This window comes from Arvicanthis niloticus, chromosome 19, assembly GCF_011762505.2.
Source record: "Arvicanthis niloticus isolate mArvNil1 chromosome 19, mArvNil1.pat.X, whole genome shotgun sequence".
Classification (NCBI taxonomy): domain Eukaryota; kingdom Metazoa; phylum Chordata; class Mammalia; order Rodentia; family Muridae; genus Arvicanthis; species Arvicanthis niloticus.
Genome location: NC_047676.1, coordinates 1683664 through 1700659, shown reverse-complemented (window position 1 = coordinate 1700659; position 16996 = coordinate 1683664). Strand labels below are relative to the sequence as shown.

Here is a 16996-nt window from a genome sequence, read left to right as displayed (position 1 = left end):
TTCTAATGTCTCTCTCCTTCTCCCACCCCCATGCCCACTCACTCACAGAGACATAAGAAGGTATTTGTATCCTAACATTTTTTCTCTCCCAACCAGGCTTTTTAAAAATCAGAACTAGCTTAGTTCTTAGTGCCCTTTCTCATGCCTGAGTGTCCTGTCTTGTGGCATGTCCTCCTTTGAGTTTCTCGCATCCTTGAGTTCTCGCCCACATCAGCCTGCAATCTGGGACGTGAGCACACTGTTAGGTACTGAGGCACAGTAGATACTGTGAAGCCTTTGCTGCATCCCTTTCAGCATTTGTTTTCCTTTAAATGAGATGCTGGGGCCTGGAGGGGGTTGATTTCCTCACTGGCAGCTGCTGGGCGAGCATCGGAGGGGAGGCTGCCCCTGAAGCAAAGCCGCTCCTGCTCACGTTTGCTCTATGACGAGACTACGAAAGGAAGAAACAACTCACTGTCCATGGTGGGAGCTTCCTTTATTCATAACAAGGGACACCACTCACAGAGCAGTGACCTCACACCAGAACACCACGCGTGGAGATGCCCCACAGGAGTCAGACGACCAGGACACAGCCCACACTAGTGATGGTGCTGCTTGAACTGCAGGCCGCAGTAACCACACGTACCCGTTTTTGTTTCTTTGTCCTAAAAAAATTCAAAAGGAAACATCTCATACTTTTATAGTTCACCTCAAAATCTCAATTAGACAGCACATTGAAAATCAGGTTAAACTTGACATACATTGTCAACTAGAAACTCCTATGAAAACACAAGCCAGGCTCAACTTTGAGCTATGGCTGTTATCTGGATCGACCCCATGCATGGTCCACACCCAGAGAGCCAGCGCAGATGCTCTTCACCTGGGAGGGAAGGTGAGCACCAAGAACCAGCAAGCTGCTTAACTCCATACCAAGTTTATGTAGACCTTGGGGTGGCCCAGGGCACCACCCCCTCCGTCGCAGGCTATGATACGGTGGTCCACCTCATTCACAGGCTGTTGTGCTATCAAATCAATGGCAAAGTTCTCATTCACCTAGAATAAGACAAGAAACAGACAAACACAAAATCTTTGTAATTTCACACGACTTATGTGTACAGCACCCATCCAAATCCATGGAGTCAACTGAGCAATGATATCCTTCAAAACACAACTGCGTCAACTAAACACACACCATGTGCCCCTGCAATGGAATATTATTCCAAACTTACAGACTTGGAACAGGATGAGTTCTCCCTTTGTCCTTCCTTCGATCCAGTAACTGCTGAGACTTGACCTCATTTTGTGTCACCTGCTCTGTCTCAAACCATCTCTCCCCACACACACTTCTCCCAAACACAACAGAGAGTATGGGTGACTACTCCGCCTGGGCCTGTATACACAGCCGTGTGCATTTCCTCAGAATGTGATCTCAGATAACAATAATGGAACACATTATTCCATTGTGAATAAACATGGTGAAACGGCATAACAGGCTTGTGTAGATTACAAAAGCCCCATCCCATTACACTCTATCTGACCAGTGACCAGCGTCTATGTCCCCAGGAGGAAGACACTATGGTGGCTCTTTGCTGTGATCTATGGCCCTGGGTGTCACCACACCCCTTTCTCTTTGTAACTAGAGTGTTCTTAAAGTTGATTCTCAGAGTCACTCACTGCTGGGGTCATGCTCCCTCTGGGTCTCCATCTCTGTGAGTACCAGTTGCCACTGTAGCTCCGTCTGTGTTCACTAGACAAGCATCTCAAAGCTTTTCACCATGCTGTCTATTCACAAATAACACACGAAGTACTGGATTCTGAGAGAATTCACCTATGAAACCATCAGGGCCTGCTGCTCTGTGGACATGTCAACACTTTGCTTCTTTATGGATGTTGGTCTGACTTAGTCCTACAATTCTGGGGTCAGTTTTGATAAACTATTTTCCTACAGAATTATCCATGTGTTAAATTTTCCCTTTTATCTGCAAAGGTGAGTGGTGTGGTCACTTGATGATGCTTACATATGCCTCCCCAGTTAATCACTCCTCACGCTGGCCTCTCGTATCTCTGCTGCATTCTCTCTATCAATCAGACGGATTACTGTGTAGTGAATGACCAGCATCTCTCTTACCAGCTTTCTCACACCGCTGAGATTTTACTGAGCACACTGAGAAAACCTGAGGTTTTACTGAGCACTTTCCTTCCATTTCATAGCATTCTCATTTTTCAAAATGACTCAAACATCCTAGCATCAAACCCGCAGGGGCAAAGCCCAGAGACTACACAGAGCTATGGTTGTGCCAGACTGCCTCACAGATACCACCAAGATGAGAGTGAGGTCATATTCCAAAACTACACACTGGAGTCACATCTATACATGCACAGGGAGAGAACTGCACAATATCTGCATGCTACAAACTGTTCTGACTGTGCACACACAACCTTTATACACACCAGGCCTGTGAGTAGACCCCGAACCCCTTCACACATACGAGGCCTGTGAGAAGACCCCACATCCCTGTATACATGGCAGGCCTGTGAAAGACCTCATGTCTTGTGCAGTATCAGGCCTTCATGTAGATAGAGCCTATAAGCAAGCCCCTGCATCACCTCACACATACTGGGCCTGTGAGGCATCCTCTGAAGGTATATTGGCTATGAGCAGGAAAGGTCTGTGCCACTCAGCATTTCCCATCTTGAACCTTACCAGAGTAGCCTTAAGATGCATCACAAAAAGCCTCCCGTTTCTGGAACTAGAGGTTGTTCAGCCCCTGAACTTCCTGTAGGAAGCCATCATTACCACTCTCAGCACTGTCAGATCACAGCCCACAGGCTGGGGAGTGTGAAGCTTGAGGTGACACCTACAAATCTGGCTCAGAAAGGAGTGCAGGGGAGACATCACTGCCATAAAGATAGGACACTGGCCCCTCTTACCAGATCCCTGAGACCCACACTCACAGAAACATACATTCTGGGAAGGCTTAGATATGCTTAAGGCATATTATCAACTACAGATTACCCCTTAGTGCAGCCTCTCTTCTGTGGTTCAGCTCTGTAAACATTATGGAAGACACTGGAAATGGATGTGTGCTGCAGCTGCAGCTGCAGCAAAAGGGCATCAGGCATAATCTCCAGCAGCGACTAAGCATGCTCTGCTCCCCACATACAGTCCCATGAACACAGTCCTCTGTGAACACAGTCTCCTATGAAGGAAGTCCTCCATAACACCGCCCCTGTGAGCAGTCCTCTGTGAACAGTCCCCCATGAACACAATACTCTGCAATAACAGTCCTCCATGAACAGTCCTTTGTGATCACAGTACCCTGTGACAGTTACACACTCCTTGACACAAGAATCTAGAACAGCTGGGAAAGGCTGCTTGTTCTGTGCACTCTGTGGTAAAGGCAGAAACCATACAAATAAAGCCCCACTGCGTAAATCCTGAGTCTGCACAGGTGACAGCATGTCACAAAGGCTGCACTAACAAACTCACAAGAATCCATCAGGGCAGCTGCGATGCCTGGCCATCTCCTTGTGGGAAGGACAGCTGACATCTCCATGCTGGTGACTGACAAGTGCCTGCCCTCCTGTCATTTAATCACTACTCCAGGGCAGCCCTGGCCTCCCATGATTAACATCTGCTCCTTGGAACTTGGCTCAAGGCAGGAATACAAAGAACCCAGGTGATAAACACCCCAACCACACATCAAGTGTACAATGTGCTCAACCAGGCTCTGCCCTGCTTCTTCTCCAGAGTCAGGGGGAGGAAAGCATTGCGGGAGCACTGGAGAAAGCCAACAGGAAGGACTGTCATGGAGCCTAAGCTGTCCAGCACTGTGACTGTGATGTGTGTCCTTCACACGGGAGTGAAGTGAAACTTGAGAGCTACCCTTTCATTTTCCTCTTGACAGCCAGCTGGCTTAGAAGAAGAAAGATACTTGGGGTCAAGTTCATTTGTCTACAGTCTGGTTTCCTACAGAGTATATTCCTTTATTTCAAACTAGGATGGAATTACTAAAGAGAAAACAGGATGTTATGAAATACATCAAGACCAATGTACAACAGAGGCTGCAGACACCCAGATAAACTACCCAATGCTGTGAGATGGGAGCTCTCTGAGTGGAAGGCCATCAGTGTAAATAAACTCAAAGCCTGGGTCAATCACCATTCAGACACCACGTGTACATATGTGTGTAGCCTATAATCACAGGCACAAGTGGAGTAGTGCCCACAGCAGCCTCCAACTGTGTGTATGACATTCAACTCTGTCCTAGGCTGTTGAAATTTGCAGTTGCCTTGGAGAAAAGTTACAGCACTGGCCCCAAGTGGGGGTTATGAATTTATTAATAAACACCATCCTCTGAGATACTGACCTATCACCGGCATTTCTGACAGGCCACAGCCTTCTAAATTCAGGTTACTTTATGGTCATGACTCTGAGGAGAGTCTGTCCCTTAGGGAAGTCTGCTTCTCAACCTTGACAACAGAAAATCCACATAGAGATGTGCACAACAGACCCAACCTCAAGTGTCCTATACTTGGCCCAACTGCTTAGTTAGGTTCCTTGACCTTCTGTGGTTTTCTTGTCTATGACCACTGGATGTCTACCAGCCCCAGAGGTAAAGAACTGAGCTCCTGCAGGGAGAAACATACTAGCCTGGCTGCCCAGAGTATGACACCAAAGACAGCAAAAAGTCCTCAACTGTGGGCAAGATTGCTGTCACCACACCCCTCAAGAGGACTATACTATAGTCAGTCCATGCCTGACAATCAAGTAACAACCGCTCTGCCTCTTTCTCATTCAGGGGTCCAAGGGTACCATCTGCTTTAGGACATCAGGGCTGAGTTCTGACTCCTTTTTTACAAGGTACGAAGCACTGATACATCTTCTCAGACCTGGATCCTGAGTCCTGTGCGGGCACCGAAACCTTCACGTCACAGCTGGCCAGGCTCCCCCCAAATGCTTCCCAGCCTTCTAGCAGAGCTGGCCCAGTATCCTGTCATCTACAGTCCTCCAATCAAACCCAAATACAGCTTATTCCTAACCTGTGACTGATAAAACCCAGAACAGAAATAGAGGAAAACAAGTCAAAGAATATTCAGGGGAGAGAAACCACACACTTTCGTGCAAATGCAGACTTGCCAACATCTGGGGTAGCCTTCTGAAAGTGAGGAGCTGAGTTCCAACATGGCTCACCAACTCTATAAGGCCAGACACAACCATCAGGAAGAGTGTATGTGGGACTCACACCTTCTTCTGCAGACCTACAGGGCTAGTGGTAGTCTCTTACGGGCATGGTTCAGAGGCCCAACACTTATCTGGTACATGTGGTGCCTAAGTTCCACCCTCAGCATTGCCAAAAGGATAAAAAAAAAAAAAATGCTAAGACCAAAATAAATGAACAAATATTTAAACTACCCATGATCAGGGAATTTGTGTTTAAAGAAAAAATGTCTGAGCAGACGCCTCCTCATCACCCAATAAACAAGGGTTCACCACAGAGATATGAACCCAGACAGACAGTGCTGTACCAGACAGACATCAGGACACTAGTGAGTCTGAGTACCACCCATCAGGGCAGGGCAGAACCAGGCCAGCTCCCTGTCGGCACAGTGCTTCTGTCCACCCACATTGGCTCTACCGTCTCTGTTTACTTTTGAACTTTCCTGACCCTCTACCAGGCTAGCCAGAAACCACAAAGATAATGAAACTGGAGACCATGCTCAGGGCTTCAGGACACATCTGCTCGACAGCTGCTTGACCCACAGCCCTGTCACAAGACACTTGCAAAGTGAAGATGTGGAGTCCAGCTGCACCCTCAACAACAGCATCTGTTAATGCCCAGGACACCTTCTGGCCCCTCTGCTGGGACAGACCTCCCCATCTCCAGGAGAGGACACCTGCTGGCCCCTCTGCTGGGACAGACCTCCCCATCTCCAGGAGAGGACACTTGCTGGCCCCTCTGCTGAGATAGACCTCCCCATCTCCAGGAGAGGACACCTGCTGGCCCCTCTGCTGGGACAGACCTCCCCATCTCCAGGAGAGGACACCTGCTGGCCCCTCTGCTGGGACAGACCTCCCCATCTCCAGGAGAGGACACCTGCTGGCCCCTCTGCTGGGACAGACCTCCCCATCTCCAGGAGAGGACACCTTCTGGCCCCTCTGCTGGGACAGACCTCCCCATCTCCAGGAGAGGACACCTGCTGGCCCCTCTGCTGAGACAGACCTCCCCATCTCCAGGAGCACACTGCAAAATAAAAGCCACTGAACCTGCCCATCCTCTCAATACACATTAGTGTCCAACTTCCGGTGTCACATTTGCACAGTTAGCTGGAGAAAATAACTGTCACGATAGTGTACTCAATTATCCTGTTCTCAACACTAGTGCTTGTTGCTACACACCACCCAATGGAGGACTGGAGGCAGGAGGTGTGCACAACATCTAGTGCTTGTTGCTACACACCACCACAATGGAGGGCTGGAGGCAGGAGGTGTGCACAACATGGGGGCTGTGTGCAGCAGGTGTCTGACACCATGCTGGAGGACTGGAGGCAGGAGCAAGTGCAAAGGCCACAGTAATGGGGAATACAGCAGCCCCTAAAAGTAAACAGAGATGTGTCCTGTCACACTAAGAAGTTGCTACGCCTAAGGCGATCCATCTCCTGGACACCTACAGTGACAAATACTACGAAAAACATTCAAAGCTGCAAATGAGAAAACTGGACTTGAGAAGTAGCAGCCTATGCTACTCACCCTGAAACGATGCCAGTGTGTAAGTTCACCGACTTCCACTCGCTTAATGCAGACACACCACACGCACGCAGGCACAGACACATTCATATTCGTATATTCTCTCCCTCTCCCCCGGCAGGCATTAGAACTAATCCCAGCATTCTTTCACTGAACCTAGAGTGGACTTCAGGACCCGTCTTACATCCAAGCAGTAAAAGCAAGGGGAGAATACAAATTTCTGTGCCTCTTGTTCATTAGGCACAACAGGATTCTGGCTGAAACTTGAAAATGTGACCTCAGATAACTAATGCATAGCAAGTGAGTCTGCTACACAGAGCTCAAAAACTAGTCCCTGGGACAATGTAGCCAAGATCAGAGAGGGCAGGGGAACTCTGATCTAGAGTATGGTAGAACCAAAAAAATACAAAACAACCAAGCTGACTGTAGAAGTAAAGGACATGACTGAAGACATGGAAGACAAACAATTCTGGAACCGCAGAGTACAGACCGTGAACTACCATATTACAAGGACAAATCAGGAGCTGTAGACGCAAATGTCACAGAGAAACTTCAGCTACATAGGCAGAGACCACAGCCTTCTATTCTTTCCCTAGCAGGATAGTTACATGTCTCTAAACTAGCCCTTCCCTGTGTGGGAGGCTGAATCTACTGGTTACCCTTGGGAGAACATAGCACAATTAATTTGATGAAAACTACAAAAATCTTACCTCAAAAAAGTCATCAGAAGAGAAAATTTTAATAGTATGTCTTCCTTTAATCTAAGAAATATTGTGCTGGCTGGTTTTACTTCAACTTGACATACTCCAGGGTCATCTGGGAAGAACTCTTAACTGAGAAGATGCCTCCACATAATTAGCCTGAGGCAAGCCTGTGGGGCACTTTCTTGGCTAACTGATGGGCCTCGCTCACTGTGGGCAATGCCACCCCTGGAATGGACGGTGCTCCTAGGTGCTGTAAGAAAGCAGGCTGAGCAAAACATGGAGAGTAAGCCAGTACATAGCACTCCTCCATGGCCTCTGCTTCAGTCCCTGACTCAAGTTCCTGCTCTGACTTCCCTTAGGAACTTGACCTGAGAGTTATAAAATGAAACCCCTTTGTCCTCAAGCAAAGGTGTTTTATCACAGCTATAAAAGATGTTACGACAAGTACCATGCTGGAAACGAGATTATGCTTAGGAAAACCTGAACTACTGTTCCAGGATGCTCTGTAGTCTGAGAGGAGGGGGAAAAAGTTGACACAACTTATATTTAGGACTCTGGGTTTTCTAGGATGGCTGTGATATGTGAGAATTTCTTTAGCCCTTCTGCGTTAAGCTGGTACATGCTAAGTACCACTTCCAGGAGGAGCCTGGGACCGGCAATGAGGATATGCAAATATCCTCAAATATGCAAACATTTGCATATTTGAGCTACATCAAAGCTCAAATACCTTTGAGGTACACAAGCTACCTCAAAGATGGGCCCAAGTATAAACATGAAACCCACTTGTTTCTTTACACTTTACACAGAGCAATACCTCAATTGTGCCTGTGTTTCCATTACAATCCACCACCCAAGCGGGGTGCAGAATTCACTGTGGCGATATTAGTGCTCAATATACTTCTGTCATTAGAGTTGCTCAACCAGTTAAAGTTTTACAAATTCTTACATCTTTCACTTACCTCTTTCTGACGATCTACAAAACGAATCCTCCTGTAGTCTTTTTCATCATACACCTGCAAAAAAAAAAAAAAGGGGGTGGGGGCATCTATTATTTTTACAGTCGAATACTAAATGAAGTCGCATAATATTGATTGGAAATACTACAGATCCATATTCCCCTTGGCCTATACCCATTGATGAAGACACAGACCCACTACGAGGCAAAGTGAACAGTCTCATGGGGATGACAGGCTGGAGTGCAGACTGGAGACAAAGCTCCTGCCTTCTTCACAAGTAGCCAACTCCAATGGGCGAGATTTCATTTCAGCAGACGCAGCTTCCCATTTTTGGGTCCAGCATTATACTGAACACGACGGTTGCTTTATACACTATTGGTAGGTTATTTCTCCACCGGCGAAATGAACCAATCCATGCCAGATTAGATTATATTAAAGGCAGGTTTACTGGGAAGCTGCTCTCAGGCGGGTTCACTAGCCCCAAGGATTGAGGCCAGCGGAGTCACCAAGGGGACGGGAGGGGGTGGGGGGAAAGAAAGAGAGGACGTGTGCTCAAGGAAAGGAGAAAAAGACAGGGCGGGAGAAACCAAAATGTACAGGGAGGAGCCTCTGGTGGAAGGGCAGCCCAGCCTCCGGGCTGGAAGGTTCAGGATTAGAGCCAGGGTGTGCGTGCCTGGTAGGGACTAAGGAATGCTGGGGGAACCTGGATGCCAGGTCTGCTTTGATACGTAAAATATGCACCTCAGCCCCTTGTCCCGGGATCCAAAACACAACTACTGTTAAAACGTGGAACTTAATATAAAGATATGGCGTAAAGAATAATTAGATCCAAGTCCCAACCGAAAGCCACCAGCTAGAAACTGTGCTGCACCCCAAGGTGAGCCCAGGAGGGCCGCGCGCTAGCCTGGCAGAAGCACACCTTGCTACGCTCCCTGCTACCGTCAGTCTTGGGTTCCAGGCATGGCGGGCGCGGCCGTTACCTGGCCGGTATGCGTGATCTTCTCCCCACTCGGCGACACTCGCACCCCGAAACCCCGCGCAGCCCTGGGGAGAGCCAACAGCCGGCGGAAGGTCAGCGCCGCCGCCATCTTGCCGGTGACCCTTGACCCCACGCGGCGTACAAAGCGCCGGCGCAGGCGCACAGTAGTCGGCCGGGAGTAGGAGAGGAACTTATTTCATCCTGTGGCTGAGCGGCTGGGCGGCTAGCGGGCCGGGTGCTGCTGGACCTGGCTGGGACACGGAGCTGCGACTTAACTGTGCGCGGTGTGACAAAGGCAGTGGGGGACGGAAACTGGAGATGCGCTGTGTGCACATTTATGCCAATGAAGAAAATGCAGATTTGCCGTGGTTTTTTGTTGTTAGGTTTTTTTTTTTTTTTTTTTTTTTTTGGTTTTGGTTTGTTTGTTTTTGAGTAAAGAAGTAAGTTGTTAAGCAGAAGAAACAGTACATACAGTGAACTTTCCTGGCCGTGTATTTTGGGGTGGAAAAGGAGGATTTCTGAGCATCTTTCTAACGCAGCAGTAGTGAAGTTTCCAGTTAGACTGCGTGCAAGGGAATTTACCCAGCATAGGAAAGCAGTCCGGAAAAGCTCTGCTATGTAGAGAGACCTGATGCAAATCACAGTCTGTAACTCTGGAGAATGTGTTGGCCTCTTCTGTCTCATTTGAATCTGCGTCAGAACCGTCCTCAGAACAACAGGCACTGTCAGACCCCAAAGAAGAGTGAACAGCTTTGCTCAGAAGTAGACAAGTGGGACCCCAGACTCAGAGCAGGAGTGTGTCACTAATTCTGAGAAAGTTCCAGAAGCTAGCATGTGTTGTTTAGGATCTCTTGGTCAGGATTGGAGGTTAATGACCTGCCATCTCCCTTTCTGTGCTCTGCCATAGCATAAGGACTAGGTGAGCCTGAAGGTAAAGGGGTGAGCAGAGAGGGTCATAAGAGATATGGACGAAGAAGGCTTCACAAAGTTGAAAAATGCCCCCAATAAATGTAGACCTAAGATGCCCAGGCTAGCCTCAAGCTCTGTTTCCCAGGCTAAGCTAGCACTCGCCATCTTCCTGCTTCAGCCTTTGGAGTGCTGGGATTTCAGGCTTATGTCACCACACCCTGTTCTGCAGATTTGTCCCTTTCTCCCTCTTTTTAAAGGATTTATTTTATTTTCTATGTATGAGTATATATTTATGTATAGCCATGTGTGTGGGTACCTGGTACCAAGAGAAGGTCACAGGATCTCCTGACAGGTGGAGTTAACAGACCGTTTGAGCAGTTGTGTGGGTGCTGGGAACAGAATGATGGTCCTAAGAGCAGCAGGTGCTCTTAGCCACTAAGCCATCTCTACAGACCCGATGCGTCTCTTTTTAAATTCTAACGCCCCCCCCCCCCCCGTCTGTGTATGTCTTCACATACATGTGAGTTCACACACGCTGGTGCCACAGAATACACATGAAAGTTGGAGGAAGCTGGTCTCTTTTTCCATGTGAGTTCTGGGGATTGAAGTGACATCCGTAGACTTGCATGGCAAGCACTTGGGACTCCCAGGCCATCTCTCTGACACACATTATTTTTTAAAGTGATAGAACTCTGGGTTCAAGGTATTCCCATAGGCACTAAGGTGGACTGAGTGAACTTAGTGTGGTGTGTGAGACTGGGAGCCAGAGAGGGCTATGGTAGTCTTACTGGCAACCTACTTTACTATACATAAAAATAAGATGGGTAGATTCACGAACCACCTGAAATCCGATATATATAAATTAAGTGTAGAAGCCATATATATGGGAATTAACTATACACACACACACGAAAATTAACCCTGATTTTCCATATATATGTGTATATATATACATATATACATATAGATGTGTATAGATAGATAGATAGATATGTGGAAAATTATATATATATAAACTGTAGAGATCAGTGATGGTGTAGGTCTTTCCACACTCCTTGTTGCTTTTCATAGTTTGCAGGTAGGGACTTAACTAGCTAGAGCAGTGTCTGCACTTGCTCTTCTGGCCTTTCCCATGTGTGCCAGAATGTCTCTTAATGGAAACATATGACCTGTACATTTTGTCTGAATGTTGGGTTTTGTTTTGTTTCCAATATATTTACTGTTGGCAGCTTCTTTTGCAGTCAAAGCCTGCTTTTTTTGTCTTCTTCTTCTTCTTTTTTTTTTTTTTCTTCTCCCATGGGCACCGGTTTTCCCAATACGTAGTGGTCCCAGCATCTGCAGGACTCTGGATAAAAAAATGCAGAGACAAGGAAGGCTTTATCTCCGGAAGCGTGCTCCTTAGTCGTCCTCTGCCGACCTCTCGTAATCCCACGTGACCCTACGCCATCTTTCTTCCTGGCGGTGGCGTCCCACTCCACTGCGCAGACGCGGAAGCTTCGGTAACCGGCGCCCGAAGTTGATTGCGGACGTCCCCGCACCCCTTCCCAGGTGTGGGTCTCGGGTTCCTTTGGGGCAGGCAGAGGCGCGCGCCAGAGCTGCTGACCGGGAGAGCGGGCGAGGTCCCTGACCGGGCTGAGCCTCCGGAATCTGCCGCTTCCCGGGAGCGCGCAGGCCCGGGCACGTGAGGACGCGGAAGCCAGAGTGCAAGCCTGGCAAGTGTGCTTTGACTTCTGACGCCAAGTAACCTTGGTGGGGAGGGCCTAGGGATAGTCCGACGTGCAGCACCGGGTGACCACGCTTCTCTCCCCTCAGGTCTGGACTCAGCATGGCCGCCCTGCTTGTACGGAGCGTGGTGGCTTCGGTGGTGGACCCGTTCCTGCACCTGAGTCGCCTCGCGGTGAAGCCCCGGGCCTTCTCCTCGTTCCTGCTGGGGACGATGCCAAGCGCCAAACCCTGCGCAGAGGTGCGCTCACTTCTCTGTGGCCGTCCCTTGCCGTCCCTGCAGCCCTCGCTGAGCTTCAAAACCAAGGGTGTCATCAAGAAGCGCTGTAGAGACTGCTACATGGTGAAGAGACGTGGGCGCTGGTTTGTCCTCTGTAAGACCAACCCCAAGCATAAACAGCGACAAATGTAGAGCCCTTGCCTTCCAGCAGTGTCCACGGGAAATTCATTTCCTCTTATCAGAGAAAAATAAACTAAGCATTCTGTAAGTTCCGTGGGCCTTAGGGTTTTGTTGAATCTGCTTTCCCCACATCGTAGCCCAGATCCTTCAAATCTAATCGGCCCAGAGCTGCAGATAGAGAAGGATTGTTACAATTCCTGGAGCTGTGCAAGAAGCAGGAATACAGAGCTAGCTTTTTCTCGAGACCAAAGTCTGTCTCGGTAACCCTGCTTGACCTGAAACTCGGAGAGAACCTCCTGCCTCTGCCTCTCAGCCATTTGTTACCATATGCTGCAGATTCTAAGTGCTTTAAGAGGCTGCCTGAGCCAAAAGGCTCCTGTGGGGTGTGCAGCAATCCCAGTTTAAGAACAAGCGATGTTCTTGTGTAGCAACTATCTCAACCTTTGCTCAAGGAAAACCTTGTTTACGTAGAAATGCCTTTCGGATACCAATTAAAAAATGTTCGTCATGACTGTTCTCACACTCTGGAGTAGTAGTGTTCTTTATACAATCAAATTAATGCTTTCAGAAGGAGGTTAGTACATTTTCAGTTCAAAGAAAGTAACAAAGCACGCTGGCTCTTCAGGGAGTACTTTGTTAAAGCACCAGCGATTTTTCAAAGCTTGCAGTTGTCACTATTAAAAAATGGGCCTGGGGTTCATGCTCCTCCTGGAGTAGGTTTTTGGGACTGTACCTTTTTGTGGTTATAAGTCTCATTAATCTGTTGAACTTCAGGTTTACCTAGTGTAGTCTACCGACTGATTCCAGACTATAGCATGCTTTGTGGCCCTGTGACTGAACGAATGATACCTGGTAGCCGCTGGTACCCTATATCATTTTCTTGGAGTGCTGTGAATTCAGAGATAGTTTCAGTAAGTAGTTACAGGAGATGACCATTGCCTTTTCTTGGGGTCTTAAAATAGCTGTTGGGAAGTGTACACAGCTTTAGGTCTGATAGTTGGTAAGCACGAAAGTGTAGGCAGAGATCCTCCAGACAGGGCTTTGAGAAGAGGGATCCTGGCAGTAATTTTATTTTTAAGGGAGTCAGAGAAACTATGTGCTGTGGTCTGTTGCATTTTGAAGGGTGTGTACAAGCATATGTGTGAACCCGAAGCCTGGAAGAGAGTCTAAGAACACAGGAAGAACAGTTGGCACCTCAGTAGGAGAAGGACTTAGCACAAACAATAGTGTGAAGCAGGTTCTGGGGTTCATCATCCACACAGGGTCACATGCTGGTGATTTACAACCCTGAACTCTGCAGAAAGCCTCTGATGGGCCCAGCCAGCAGCAGGTGAGGAGCAGGAACCCACTTAGCCAGCAGAAGACTGTGGGCCAGGGTAACTGGACAGGCTGGGCTGTGAGCACCTTTCTCATGGTGGTCATTTTAGTTCTGCCTCTTGGATTTGGGAGGCAGTAATGAGTAATAGGACAGCTGAGATGTGAGTCCCAACTCCACCATTTTCAGTTGTTTGACATTTCTGCTCTGGGTGCCTCAGTTCCCTGTCTATAAGGTGGAAAATTGTAAGTTTCAAAACTATAATGTCAGAGTCAGAAGACTGTGGCATGCAGCAGATACTTGGTGTGTGCCTGTCACTGTGTTAGTAATATAGGATGTCTGGTTTCTGGCCCCAGGGCAAGGGACTGAGGTACATATTTTACATATCAAAGTAGACCTGGTCTCAAGGTTCTCCCAACATCCCTTAGTCCCTACTTGGCATATCCTGCCCCCAACCCTGAACTTTCCAGCCCAGGATGCCCTTCCCCTAGAGGCTCCTCTATATAATCTAGACATTTTGGTTTCTTATTCTTTTCTTTCCTCCTCCTCCTCCTCTTTTCTTCCTCCTCCTCCTCCTCTTCTCCTCCTCCTCCTCCTCTTCTTCTTCCTCCTCCTCCTCTTCTCCTCCTCCTCCTCCTCCTCTTCTTCTTCCTCCTCCTCCTCTTCCTCCTCCTCCTCTTCTTCTCCTCCTCCTTCTCCTCCTCCTCCTCCTTCTCCTCCTCCTCCTCCTCCTCTTCTTCTTCTTCCTCCTCCTCCTCTTCTCCTTCTCCTCCTCCTTCTCCTCCTCCTCCTCCTCCTCTTCTTCTCCTTCCTCCTCTTCTCCTTCTCCTCCTCCTTCTCTTCCTCCTCCTCTTCTTCTTCCTCTTCTTCCATTTTCTCTTCCTCCTACTCTTTCCTCTTTTGCTTCTGCTTCTTCCTCTCCCTCTCCCTCCCCCACTTTCTCTATGGAGACTTACTTCCCTGCCCTTGGTCCTTGTGGCTAGTGAACACACCCACCCAAGAGCAGCTTCCCAATAAACCTGCCCTGAATATAATCTAATTTGGCTTGAATTGGCTCATCTCACTGACGGTAGAGAAATAAACTATCATAGGACATTTGTCACCCTTTTATTTCCAGAATTCTCCAGTCGAAGTCATTTCCAGTAGAAATAAGTAAACCTTTTAATAGCCTAACCTCCAGCTCTAGGCAGGATCAGGGTGGGAGGAAGATTTCTGTCTGTATGAAAACACTCATGACTATTTGGAAGTGGGAGATTCCAGGCTCACCTCTTGGGTACCTCTCATGGCACACAGTTTTGAGTCATTGGAAAGAGCTCTGTAAGGCAGTTTGTCTGATCTTCAGGGCACTAGCTACAGTCCTGTCTTCTGGAGATGCCACCACATACCAGTGACGGTGACCCTCTGAGGCTGTTCACAGCACAGAAGATTCAAGCTGCCCCACCAACTTCCAGGGTGAGTAGGAAGTAAGGGCAGGCATAACCTCTTAGGACCTGGTTTCTGGAATTCCAGTGTCAGGTCTGCTACCTCAGCTTTGGCAGGCTCGACCAACCCCAGATTCCAATCCTTTGCTTGGTCACACTATCAGGAGTTGGTGCTTCCTGCCCTAGCTACTAGCATCAAAGTTACACTGACCTCATACCTACGGTCAGCAGGAATACTTTCAAGTGGCCATGCCAGGCCTTTGCATCCTGAGTGCAGCAGAAACACGCTTCAGGAGGTCTGATGGGAGCAGACTTTATTCCCTTTCATTAGTTGGTCAATTTTTACTTTTGCCATAATGAAAAATTTAAGTCTTAAAGTAACTGTATTTTACCTAAATTTGAAAGTTTAAAGCCTTAATTTACTGACCTGGTTTTCCCAGAAAAGCATTTAATTCTTTGGGTAAGACGTGTAGAAACATTGGTTACATTAAGTCCTTTCCCTGGGACAACTTCACAATGTTCTGACTGGACCTCGTGGGTTCTAAGAGCCAAATGAAAACCAAGAGACTGTCAATAGCCCTCTGCCTCTACTGGGTGCTGGACACTGGCCAGAGCAGCCCTCCCTTTGGCACCTTCAGACAAGCAGGCTTCTCACTAGCTGTCTTGTCAGGGTTTCTATTCCTGTAGCTGCCAGCGGCTGCGGGTACCAGGTTCACCTGAGAGGAAGGCTGGGAATGAAAGGGGAATGGAGGGCGAGAAGAGATGAGGCCAAGACAAAGTTCTCTGATCAAGGCCCCCAGTTTAATAATTTGCTTTCACATATAAAGGCTAAGCCCCACCCCCCAGAGTCTCTTCTGGGTTCAGCCCCAGGGGATGGGCAAGGAGATAGTAGCCAGAAGGTGTCAAGGCTAGCTCAGCAGGCGGTCCATTCTTCTTAGCTCATGTAACAGACTGCAGGGCACCAAGGCCAGCAATGCAATGTCTCCTCGGTCCTACTGTTGTTTGGCCTATTGTAGTAAATGGCTCGCAGGCCTGCTCAGGCCTGGGGGAAGGGCACATATTCCTGCCTAAAACATGACCAAGAAGCAAGTTGGGGAGGAAAGGGTTTATTCAGCTTACAACTCCATATTGCTGTTAATCACCAAAAGAAGTCAGGACAGGAACTCACACAGGGCAGGAACTTGGAGGCAGGAGCTGATGCAGAGGCCATGGATGGATGCTGCTTACTGGCTTGCTTCCCCTGGCTTGCTTAGCTTGGTTTCTTATAGAACCCAGGACCACCAGCCCAGGGATGGCACCACCCACAATGGGCCCTCCCACCCTTGATCACTAATTGAGAAAATGCCTTACAGCTGGATCTCATGGAGACATATCCTCAAGGGAGGCCACTTTCTCAGTGATAACTCCAGCTTGTGTCAAGTTGACACACAAAACCAGCCAGTACAGTAGCTGATGCTACTTGTGCCCTCCTGTCAGACCCGATGCTTCATCAGCACAGCTCCCAACCGGCCTGGCCCGGCCCCTCAGCATGTTGCCTCCCTGATATCTCAGAAGGACACTAGTGTCCCTGAGAGTCCACTACAGCCTGCAGGCCACATGTGCCCTGGAAAACTATGAATGAGACCTAATACGAACCTGTAAACTTATTTATAACATTATGAGATAACTTTTTGGTGAGTCAGTCTCACTGTTTCTTGCCAATGTTAAATAATACAGATGTATGTGTTCTTGCAGCCCATGGCTGAGGGTTGCATACTCCTTAATTAGGCAGAGAGGGCCAGGAACTGAGGAATCTCTTCATACAGTGACATGGATCAGAGTGGAAGACTCTGAGACTCTGAATGAGACCTGCTGTTAGACCAC

General features: G+C 48.3%; 2 protein-coding genes across 4 annotated transcripts; one reads left to right on the top strand and one right to left on the bottom strand.

Moving 5' to 3' along the window:
• Window positions 1–458: 458 nt before the first annotated feature.
• Ndufs6 (NADH:ubiquinone oxidoreductase subunit S6) lies at window positions 459–9524 on the bottom strand. Of its 2 annotated transcripts, none has more exons than XM_076916333.1 (4): window positions 9368–9524; window positions 8391–8444; window positions 910–1032; window positions 459–637 (listed from the first exon to the last, which is right to left on the bottom strand). In XM_076916333.1, exons 1-4 carry the CDS (start codon window positions 9473–9475, stop codon window positions 554–556), a joined length of 369 nt encoding a protein of 122 aa, XP_076772448.1. In that variant the 5' UTR covers window positions 9476–9524; the 3' UTR covers window positions 459–553. The 2 variants fall into 2 exon arrangements, with proteins under 2 accessions (XP_076772448.1, XP_034379431.1); XM_034523540.2 differs by having other exon boundaries at window positions 459–644; window positions 9368–9523.
• Window positions 9525–11671: 2147 nt separating this feature from the next.
• Mrpl36 (mitochondrial ribosomal protein L36) lies at window positions 11672–12919 on the top strand. 2 transcript variants are annotated; one of them, XM_034523278.2, is made up of 2 exons: window positions 11672–11823; window positions 12088–12919. In XM_034523278.2, the coding sequence occupies exon 2, from the start codon at window positions 12101–12103 to the stop codon at window positions 12407–12409; it is 309 nt and encodes a 102-aa protein (XP_034379169.1). In that variant the 5' UTR covers window positions 11672–11823; window positions 12088–12100; the 3' UTR covers window positions 12410–12919. The 2 variants fall into 2 exon arrangements, with proteins under 2 accessions (XP_034379169.1, XP_034379168.1); XM_034523277.2 differs by lacking the exon at window positions 11672–11823 and adding an exon at window positions 11830–11987.
• Window positions 12920–16996: the final 4077 nt, after the last annotated feature.

Bases quoted from the DNA above. Each gene is read 5' to 3' on its own strand.
- Mrpl36 (XM_034523278.2), top strand. From the start codon at position 12,101: ATGGCCGCCCTGCTTGTACGGAGCGTGGTGGCTTCGGTGGTGGACCCG.
- Ndufs6 (XM_076916333.1), bottom strand. From the start codon at position 9,475: ATGGCGGCGGCGCTGACCTTCCGCCGGCTGTTGGCTCTCCCCAGGGCT. The intron at 1,033-8,390 runs GTAAGTGAAAGA...GTCTTATTCTAG, and splicing joins TTGTAGATCGTCAGAAAGAG to GTGAATGAGAACTTTGCCAT. The intron at 638-909 runs GTATGGAGTTAA...TTTAGGACAAAG, and splicing joins CCAAGGTCTACATAAACTTG to AAACAAAAACGGGTACGTGT.